This window comes from Quercus robur, chromosome 2 (assembly GCF_932294415.1).
Source record: "Quercus robur chromosome 2, dhQueRobu3.1, whole genome shotgun sequence".
In the NCBI taxonomy this organism is placed as follows: domain Eukaryota; kingdom Viridiplantae; phylum Streptophyta; class Magnoliopsida; order Fagales; family Fagaceae; genus Quercus; species Quercus robur.
This window is the reverse complement of record NC_065535.1, coordinates 39,624,336-39,635,951: the sequence shown is the minus strand read 5'-3', so window position 1 is coordinate 39,635,951 and position 11,616 is coordinate 39,624,336. Positions and strand designations below refer to the sequence as shown.

The window sequence follows — 11,616 nt, the reverse complement described above, 5'->3', positions numbered from 1 at the left end:
GAGATCGTCTAAGTGGTTGGCTTTGTCCTTGCTTTTCACCAGCATATCATCCACGTTTACCTCCACATTCCTTCCAATCTGGTGATAGAACATACGATTCACCAATCTTTGGTAGGTGGCTCCTGCGTTCTTCAGTCCAAAGGGCATAATCATGTAGTAGTATAATCCTTGGCTAGTGACGAATGAGGTCTTCTCTTGATTGTCTTCATCCATAAGAATCTGGTTGTATCCAGAAAATGCATCCATGAAACTCAATAACTTGTGTCTAGCAGTTGAGCCTACCAGCTAGTCAATCCTTGTTAAAGGGAAACTGTCTTTTGGGCAGGCCTTATTCAGGTCTGTGAAATAAATGCACATTCTCCACTTGCTGTTGCTTTTCTTTACCATAACCACATTTGCTAGCCAATCTGGATAGAATACCTCCCTGATGAAATCATCCTCTAGTAGCTTATCTACTTCTTCAGTCACAACTTTGTTGCGTTCTGGTGCAAATATTCTCCGTTTTTGTTGCAAAGGTTTACACTCTAGGTTAACATTGAGACGATATTGTATAATCTTCCTATCAATCCCGGGTATACCCTTATGTTTCCAAGCAAAAACATCTTGGTTTGCCCTTAGGAAGGAGATCATTTTCTCTTTCTCTGAGGCTAAGAGTGTTGTTCCGATCTTCAATACCTTCGTCGAATCTCTTGGGACGATCTCAACTTCTTGTGGTGTTTTTGATGGTTTGGGAATGGGTTTTGGTTCATTAATCACCCATATGTGGTTTTCTCCCAATGCTAGGGCAGCTTGATAGAACACTCTTGCCAGAACTTGGTCTCCTTTGATTTCTCCTACTCTATAGGCTGTTGGAAACTTCACCTTCAAGTGATATGTTGACGTTACTGCTTTTAGTCTGTTAAGTGCAAGTCTTCCCAAGATGATGTTGTATGTTAAAGGGTAATCAACTATGAGGAAATCAATTTCCTTGGTGACTTGAGTTGGGTAAGTTCCTGCGATCACAATTAGAGTGATGATGCCTCTAGGGACGATTCTATCCCTTGTAAAGCTTACTAGAGGTGAGGTGAAAGGCCTGATCGTTTTCTTATCCAACTTCATCTGCTAAAATGCAAGCAACTAGACAATATCTGTTAAGCTTCCATTGTCAATGAGCACTCGGTGGATGTTAAATTCTTCTATTCTGAGCATGATTACCAGCAGATTGTCATGGGGTTATTTGTTGCCGTGTCTGTCTCTTTTAGAGAAGACAATATCTGGCTCGTCATTCTTTGGCATCTTCATTGGAGGGACCCGCGAATGGACGCTGTTTATTTCTCTCCCCTGTGCTTTTTTCAAGGACTTCAATGTCTTCAATTCTCTTGAGATCGTCTTTATTTCTCCTGTAGGGGGTTTGCTATCCCTTACCTCTAGAGTTCTATCCTGGTTGTCCTTCCATTGGTACCTGTATGGCTCTGTCTTTCTAACGTATTTTTGCAACTTCCCTTGTTGTATTAAAGTTTCCACCTAGTCTTTCAAGTGCCTACATTCGTCAGTACGATGCCCGTGGTCCTGGTGGCATCTACAGTAGTTGCTCTTGTCCCTTCTTTCTACGGGACTACTAATTGGCTTCGGCCATTGCAGGGAAGGATCGTCTTTTATTTTTATAAGGACCTGCTCAATTGGCATTATTAGAGGAGTAAAGTTGGTGGACTTGGGTTTCCTATCTGGAAGCTCCTTCTTTTTCCCTGTGGACTGTTCACCACTTCATGTCTCCTTCTTCTTATCCCGATAGCTATTTGTTCCTTTGTCTCCCTTCTTTTTCCCTTTCATCTCCTTTACGAGCATTGCGTCCTCCGCATTCATGTATTTCTGGGCTTTATGTAGCAACTCTGCTACTGTTTTTGGTGGACTTTTAGTGATTGAGAAGAAGAAATCTCTTGGTAGCAATCCTGCTTGGAAGGTTGTTAGGATGACTTGATCTTCAGCTTTGTCTACCTGCATCGGCTCCTTATTGAACCGAGTGATGTATTGCCTTAGTGATTCTCCTTTAGCTTATTGAATGTTGAGAAGATGGCCAGTTGGCTTTTTGTACCTTTGCCCCCTAATGAAATAATGAACAATACCCTTGCTGAGTTGTTCAAAGTCTACAATGGTTCCTGGAGGTATCTTGCTGAACCATACTCTGGCTGCTCCCTTCAGCGTTGTTGGGAATGCCCTACACATCACTTTGTCTGGGGTCATCTGTAATAGCATCAACATCTTAAATGATTCAATGTGATCCAATAGATCCTTGGAACCGTCATATGACTCTAACTATGGGAGACGAAATTTTGGCAGGAGGGGATGGTTTAGTACTTCAGTGGTGAAAGGTAAGTCCGTCCTTCAAATCATCCCATCCAAATTCTCTCTGCCTTTGTCCTCATAGCACTTTTTAGTTCGTCCACCTTCTTCCTCATGTTGCGAACCTCATTCTCCATTTTAGCGGAATCTTCTCCTGACGTTCTGTCTTGCCTATTGGCTTGAGAATTTGATTCTCCTTCATTTTAGTTTTCAATTGTTTGCCGACGATCTACGTTTTGAGATTCCTTCGTCTTTCGTAACTCTTCATTCTGTCGAGTCAGCTCTTCCACATTAACCAAGAGGGCTTGGATTTGTTGTTGTTGCATAACATCTAGTTGAGGTCTAGTTTCTGCTTCCATCTTGCACTTCGAAGAACTCTTTTGTCAATAGGAGAGATCGCTTGAATGATTAGCGTTCCCACAGATGGCGCCAAACAAATGATGCAAAAAATCAACAGTTGAGCTCCTTGTTGTAGCAGATGGACGATGCTATGAATGGGGTCGTCTTCATGGATGAGAATCCTGCAAAATAAGCTAAGGGGAAAAGTACCATGCCGATGTGGCGTCAGCCAAACCGCCTTCGATGCTTAAGTCAGTAAGGGAGAATTATCTAGAGAGAAAATGAGTTGAGAGTGATTTCGTAGAGTATTTGTGTGTACCTTTAACTTCTATTGTCTTCTCTTTTATAGTTATGTGCCTCATTAATGGGCAATGATGTGCTGCATTTATGCTCAACAGCTAGTGCGTTACAGAATCTTTGTCTGGAGATCACAGCTCATTCTGTGACCGTTGCTTTGTCCGTTACGTTTCGTCATCAATGTGCGTAATAAATGCATAACGTCTTCTCTAGGTGAATGACGATCTTCGTGTAATGACGACCATAAATTTCTAGTTCATCAGTTATTATGTGTGAAGAAAAAAAATAATTAAAAAAATTGATATATTAATAAAATGTGGTGCAAAATAGATAAAATTCTTTGAAAAGTGAGTATATAAAATAGAAACAATAAGTTGTTAATTTAAAATAGACAAAAAAAAAAAAAAAAAAAAAAAAAAAAAACCTTTACTCTAGCTAATTGCAAATGCTCTAAAAGCATTCATATCAGTTTAACTAAATGTTTCTATCTAAAGCCTTACTTTTTCTATTTTACAAAACCACTTTTACAAAACACCTACATCAGCTAATCTATTCTACCTTCTATTTTATTTAAATACTCATATATATTCTTTTTTTAAAATATTTTATCTCAAGTCTCTCATTCTCACACACTGTCACACATTCTCTTATGGTCTCTCACGTTCAGGTATATCTTCTCTTTCCTCTCAACCCTCAACTTTCTTTCTCCTCTTAGATCTCTCTTATCTTAGCTTTTTTTTATGGCAAACCTAAAGAAAGCTCTCTCTCTCTCTCTCTCTCTCTCAGTTTGTAAAAGCTCTAGGTTTGCGTTTGATTTTGATTTTGGGTTATGGGTTTTTAGTTGATGGTTAGTTTTGGTTAGGGTTGATTTTCTACCGATTTTGGGTTTATCAAGTTTGATTTTCCGTTGTATTTTGGGTTGATTTTCTGTTGTTGTAACAATTTTTGGTGGTGGTGGATGGGATTTGCATTTCAATTTAGGCGGTGTTGGGTTGTAAGTTATGTGAGACTGAGAGAACAAGAGGGGAGAGAGTCTACTTTGAGGTGAGAGAAATTAATAAAATATCAAATACAAAGTTACAGTAACTATGTATATTTACATGGTTATTGTAGCAATTGTGTAAACTTACACAATTTTAGCCCAACTGATGTGAAAGAATTTTGGGGTTAGATTTGTAAAATTTGCCACTTTTTCTATTTTATACTCACTATGTGAATGCTCTAAGCCCTTGTTAGGGAGGAGAGAAATGAATGAAATGGAAATTATTAAAAAGAATAATTTTAAAATATTTTTCTCTTTTCTTGTTTGAAAGTTTTAATGGAATGAATGGAAAATTCATTCACTTGTTTGGAAGAGGAATACTCATTACTTTCTAATTACTCAAAATCTCAAATTTTCATTCTTCCAAAAATTGTGAGGAATTGGAGGAAAGAAATTTGATTTAATGAATTTTTTACTAAAATTTTCAAAATATCCCTATATATTTATCTATTTATTTTAAAATAGAGGTCAAATAGTAATATTGCTATAAAATGATTCTATTCATTTCTCTCTATGTTACTCCCAAATAAAGTTACTTACCTTCTATTCCTTTATTTTAAAATATTCAAATAATGTTACTTAATTTTATTTCATTCATTTTCTTTATTTGTAAATACATTTTATTATTTTATGATCATTTCATTACATTTTTTTATGAACTTCCAAATAAAATTTAATATACTAATAATAGTATCAAAAGTTGAAGGACAAGTTGAGATTGAGAGCAATCTCTTATAATTATTTCATTTCGTTCTCTTATGAACTCTAAACAAAACTTAATATAATAATGAGAGTGTCGGAAGTTGGAAGGACAATATATTACGCAGATAAGGTTGTGGGTAACGTGGGGAGTTGAACAAAAGAAGGGCCGAAAGGGTGCCACAACACATGCGTAGAGGGACATATGGCTCTTATCTTATACAACCACTGTGACGCCCCCTCACAACCCGACAAAATCCACAACCAGGCTCGCCGTACTATAAAAATCCTGCTCCTCATTGAATGCGACTCTTGTACGGAATCTCCCAAGCGTCCCTTTCATTCTCTGTTTGACCGTACACGTGTCTTTGTCCTTTTCTATTGCCTGACTGCCACGACCTGGGATTCTGACACGTGGCGTGATTAAAACGTACAGTTTCGCCTCGCGATTCGCGTGACTTTGGCGCTTTTTTTTTTTTTCCTTGTTTACGGTTCTGCTTTTATTATCTCTCTCTTTTTCTTTATTTTCATTGACCACCTTGATATTATCATCATCATCAGAAAGGGAATGTATTGCGGGTTTTCACTACTCACGCTGTCTAAATGCACTGGCAGCACTGCTCTGTTGTCAGATTATCCATCTATTTTATTATTTATTTTTTAAGATAAAGGATGGGGACCGACATACAAACTTTTTTTCAGATGTATGACGAGTTTTGACGGTGAAAAAGAAGTGGAGAGTTTACGTAGGTCTACATTTTCAGTATTTATAACTTCTTTTAAATAAAAGTTGTATAAAAAGTTGTGTTAATAGTATTATTTTTTTAATTTTTTTTTTTTGGGTTTAAAGTACGAAAGAATCAAAGATTACTCGTCTTTATCATATTTTGTGTCTTAACAACTATGATAAAAAATGGCTATTCTAAAAGGTGAGAGAAATAATAGTAAATAAATAAATAATGCTTATATGAGATAGTGCTTACTGCTTAGAATAAATTTTTTAATGTGGGTTTAAAGGAATAGTGGTTAGTTAATTTTTTTTTTAAGAGAAATTTTTTGATAAACTAATGCATATTAATTTTGTTAATTTTGTTTTTGAGCTTTATTTTAGATATAAGATAGAAATTCTACTTTGACCTAATTTAAATGTATATGTATGTAAAACTCCCTTCTAAAGACTTAAACTCCGACCTTTACTCCCTACACCTCCTAAGAACTTGTGTATCTTTTAAGTATGAGAAGTTGCCTAAGTTTGTTGCTGGTGTGAATTGTCTTACTCAGGATAATAATGATTACAGCCAATGGATTCAAAGCAAAGGTACTTTGAGAGAAGAGGATAAAAATTTTGGAGCTTGGCAGAGGGCTACTCACTCGTACTTCTTTTGATTTCCAACCACGGAAGTGGAGGGTAATGAAAATCGAGCCCCGAGTTACAATTCACCGAGAAGAAGAGAGGCGGAGACAAACCACCAACCTCTAGAGTTAAATTTTGGTCAAGCGACGGAGGAAATTTTGGCTATCAATGTAGCAATTTTGGATAATGGAGATTCGATGGGCAAAACTATTTGCAATCCAAAATTTTCTAAACTTACTTTTTCTAGTGCTCTAGAAAAACGATAAGAAGATTGCCAGACAAAAATATCTTTAGATTATGAAATTCAAATTCAAGTGATTGATGGGCATATTAATAAATATGATTTTGTGGAGGGGCTTTTAATGTAGAACTTGCACTTTCAAAGTCACATGATTCTTTCCCTTACCAAGAAGTTAACTCGAAAATTTCACATGATTAGCATGTGTGTAGAAACCTCATTTTGTATCCCTTACGACTCGAGCACCTATTCCCCACTAACAATATCACTAGAAGGTCCATGGCTAGCCTAAGGCCTAGGTGAAGAAATTCTATAACTTGAAGGATGTTTTGGAAGAGAAAAACATTGCATAAATCCTAAGCATGTGTATGCAAGTACATTGCCTGTGTAAGCATGCACCAACATTGCGTACACACCCTCAAGTAAGCATACGCATGTAGGGTTTCAGAAGCTATATAAGGAAAGTTTTTTATGGAAACGCCTGTAGAGCTAATCCTACATCGCTTGGGAAGAGCCCTTCTTTGAACACTATAAAATGCCCTTCACGATCCTATTCCCAAGACACACCAAATCTACTCCAACAAAGTAATTCAAAGAGGGAGCTTTCATTTCAAAAGCATCGTCAAGTTAAAATTTCTTGGCTGGGACTTATTCTGGTCTAAACCCTCTAGTTAAACTTATTAACCCTTCTGCGTATTTGTTTTGTAGATTGGCTGAGAGAAACGGTCAAAACCAAGCTCTAAGGGCTCTTTGTGTAAGGTATTATTCTTACCTTTCTCTCCCTTTTCTTTAAGTTTTTTTGTTGTTTTCCTACCTTAATAACCTATTGTGTAGTGTAGGTTTACTACTATTTAGTGTAGAAGCATGCTAGGATAGTTTAGGAGTAGTTTTAATTAAGTGTTGCCTTTTGTGTTTCTAGGATATGTGCACATTGTAGACACCTCATTTTGTACCCTTTACGACCCGAACCCCCATTCCCCAATGAGGATATCACTCGGAGGCCCAAGATTGATTTAAGGCCCAATGAATCTTTAGCTTGAAGGATGTTTTGGTAAGAAAATGTGCAGGAAAACCCTAGGCATGTGCGTGCATACTTAAAGCATGCGCATGCATGCCGTTATGTATGCGCACGAATATATCGATCATGCACATGCATAACCTGAGTATGCGCATGCATGTAAGGTTTCAGAAGACCTGCAAGGAAAGTTTTTTGGACATAAAATCATGTAGAGTGAATTCCATAACATTTGGGAGTTGTCTTACACCCCTCTGCAATCACTCTAAAAGGCTCTAAATGCTCTTTTACCAAAACACAATGAATTCACTAGATTATAGTGAATCATAGAGGGAGTTTTATTCTAAAACATCCTCAAGTTAAAGTTTACTTGGTTGGGACCTATTTTGGTCTTGAACTTCAAGTTTTAAGCTTACTAGCCTTCTTGGATTTGTTCTTGATTAGATTGACTAAAGGGAACTATCAATTAAAGCTCTAAAGAGTTCTAGTGTTGAGGTAAAGGTTCAAACTTTGTCTCTTCATTTTCTTGTTGTTTGTTTGTTTTCTTCCGTGTTTTATTGCTTTAGTATCTTGTTTGTTAGTTTAGGTTATTTGGTTTTTATATTAGAAGCATGATAGGTCGTTAACTTTCTTGTTTTAATCTCCTATTCTTTTTTGTTCTAGGTTTGCGTTTTTGGGCATGTATGCATGCGCATGCATCATGCATGCATACGCATACTTGCATGCATACGTACACATGCTTGCTCCCAAAAATCTAGATTTATGGTTTTTCGTGTTTTATTTGTTTTGTTCAGTTTCTTTCACATGTTTAGCTTTAGTTTAGTTTAGTTTTCACATGTTTAGGGTTTAGGTCAGTAAAATAACATGTTTTGATTAGTTTAATTGTTAGATGAATGATTAGGGTTTGCATGCTTTAATGAGTAGCTATGAACGTGCACTGATGCATAGGTGCTATGATGCAGTAAGGTAAGTAAGGTGAGTCATGCATAGATCATATGAACATGCATTTGATTGCTTGAACATAGGTTGTTTGCTTATAATGGATAAACGTGATGAATTTCTTGACACCTTGATGATTGAATATGCATGTATCAATTCTTGATGTTACTACCTTGTGATATGTTTATTGCCCTTCTATATAAAGCATGATTTGCTAGATGAATGATAGGAACTTATGCCATGATGTATGTGGGATAATGTGCCATGTTGAATGCTAGATGCATGTTAGAGTGTGTGAGTATAGAATAACATGTTAGAGGACCCTTTGATGAGATTAGGACTTGAAACACAATAAGTGGAAGCCGACCTATGGGTTGAGTGGGGTTGGGTACCTAACACCTTTCCATCCCCATAATTAAACTCTGAACACGTGCTCTGGTAAAGATCAGTCCTTCCACAAGGGTGCTATATTTATGGTTCCTAGACCTAATCTAGGTGGCGACTCCATTTTAAACCCTTTGCCTGGTCCGCCCTAGGCTGAGGCGTACTTCCCACGATTAGAGAACTAACTCGTTGCGGGTGCTTGCACCCAAACGCATGCTCGTGCATGCATATGGTCAACCCAGAAACCTAGAACTTGCTTATTTTATGATTTCTTTCTGTTTTGCCTACTTTTTATCCATGATTAGGTTCTGTATAATAGTTTTCACATGTTTAATCTTAGAATTAGTAGAATAACATGTTGTATATGCAAGTGAGATTTGACCTTATATGAGAGATACAATAAGTTATCTAACAGTACATCTAAATGAAAAAGCTCATAAGTGACAAAAATGCAAGCTTTAACATCATAATATCAAAAGAAGAAGAAAGTGATAGCAAGGATGTAAAGTAGACACAAGATGTACGTGGAAAACCCTAAGAAAGGGATGAAAATCCACGGTTTGATCAAGAATGGAACATTCTTGTTCTGTTTAGCCTTGTATTATATGAAAAAAAGAGGTAACTCTTGTACAATAAAGGTGTTCTTCCTTAAAAGAGAGACCTTGCTTTCTACCTTCCTATCTTATCAACTTTCTACCCTCTTCTCAAAAGATTTACTTGGGTTCTTACCCCAAAAGTACAGTTGCATGCTCCTCTTATAATCTGAGGAATATGGCTGAGTACAAAGACAGGTGTCAAGTCATCATTTTCTATTTTTGGACCTTTCCACAGCTAGGGTACTATTTGGTGACTGAAGGAAAGAGAATACGCCAACATGGCACTGTGGCATGCAGGTAGGTGACTCTACCACTGCCTTAGGAACAACTCTTGAGCAACGAGAGGGACATCAAAAGTACTGTAGGTGATACACGTGTCTCTAAAGTGGTCCAACATTCACTCAGCCAATAAAGGGTGTTTCTATAGTTGTCGACCTCAGAAAGTCACTATCTCCCTTTTGTGAGTGATTGAGTACCATGTCAGATTCATATCTTACTTCCTTCCCAAGGTAGCCACACCTTTAGCTCGAGCTGAGGATAGAACTTTGTAGCCAACATTTTCTCTTCCTTTGCTCACAGTTACTCCACATGTAAGGTCTAGATCCAGCCACATCGACATTCTCCCATGCCTTGGCTGGTGTAATGTACACATGCTCACATGTTTATTTGCTTGAGTCAAATATTAAGGTTTAATGTGCTTAATAAAAACATAAACATACACTTGAACATGAACATGCATTGATTGACTAGTTTTCATATGTTTAATCTTAGAATTAGTAGAATAACATGCTTACATGTTTATTTGCTTGAGTCAAATATTAGGGTTTAATGTGCTTAATAAAAACATGAACATACATTCAAACATGAACATGCATTGATTCCATATGTGCTATGGTGATGATGCAGTGAGGTAAGTAGGGGTAAGACATGCATTGTAACATGAACATAGATATGTGTACAATGATAAACATGATTGGATGAAATGAACATGCTATATTGATGCCATATGAATGCAATGTGTACAATGATGGATATGAATGGTTGATGCCATGTATGCTTGTTGGCCTTGTGATGATGTTACACATCTAATGTGTTATGCCATTAGATGGAATGTGGGATGCTTAGATGAATGGTAGGATATATACCATGCTTAGATGAATGAAAGGATGCATGTTTGGTTGAGATGATGATATACCATGTCTTGATGAATGATTAGGTTCTATAAGATGGATGATATGATGTAACATGCCATGCTTAGATGAATGTTAGGGTGTATGCTAGGGTAGGATTAGTGTGTGTGTGTGTGTGTGTGTGTAGGATAACCTATTAAAGGACCCTTTGATAGAATTAGGATATGGTACACAATGAGTGGAGACTGACCTACGGGTCGAGTAGAGTTCGGTGTCTAACACATTCCCATTTATGTACCTTAACTCCAAACACAGACTTTGAATAGATCAGGCCCTCTGCAAAGGGCACATACATGGTTCCTAGACCTAATCTATGTGGTGACCCCATGAACGCTCCGCCTCTAGTCCACTTGGTTGAGGCTTAATCCTAGAAGCACAGCGATCATGCACAACAAGAGGATTTGAACACACATTGGGTGTGGGCGCTTACGCTCACAGTAGGGATTCCATTGGAGATAGAGATGTTAAACTCTGATATGTTTTATATCCTAAATCTAAAAAAAATCTTTTCTAATGTGGTTTCACATGCTTAGACATTTGGTTCACCATTGTTACCCCGGTTGGAGCTGAGTGAGGAAGTCAAGGGTCCATTCGGGCTAGGGCTTTCTGAAGTTCACAAAACCAAATCATAATCCATGTTATTGCCTATCATGGGCTTAAGTACAATAAAGGGTTGACTACCAATCCATTTGGGTCCATTTAGGCCTAGGTTAAAGCATGGTCCCCCTAGTTGTGAGTGATCTACTTATCTTGTCCCTTTAGCATTAAGGAACCTACCTACACATAGAGTGATCTACTTATCTTTATCTCTTGTTTATTCAACCATATATCTTGTGATCATGGCCTTTATTTTAAAGATAAAATTAAAAAGAAATTGGTTAAAATTGGAAGGATGACCTAGAAGTTATGGTATACCCTAAGACTTTAGGATGAAAAGAAAAGATGTACTGAAATGTAAGTGGCTTGTCCTAAAGCCTAAAGGTTTGCCATATGTAGACACCACATTTTGTACCCTTACGACCCGAGTCCCTATTCCATAATGACAATATTACTAGAATGGTCCATGACGGGTCTAGGGTCTATCTAAAGAAACTCTTTAACTTGAAGGGTGTTTTGAAAGAGAAAAACCTGCATAAACCCTAAGCATATGCATGCACGTACACTAACTATGTACATATGCAATGACAATGCGTATGTGCCCTTA

At 37.3% G+C, this 11,616-nt stretch overlaps 1 protein-coding gene across 1 annotated transcript; it reads right to left on the bottom strand.

Annotated features, from left to right (window-relative positions):
- Positions 1-285: 285 nt before the first annotated feature.
- On the bottom strand, positions 286-1,098 carry LOC126698827 (uncharacterized). The gene has a single exon (XM_050396323.1). It carries the CDS (start codon positions 1,096-1,098, stop codon positions 286-288), a length of 813 nt encoding a protein of 270 aa, XP_050252280.1.
- Positions 1,099-11,616: the final 10,518 nt, after the last annotated feature.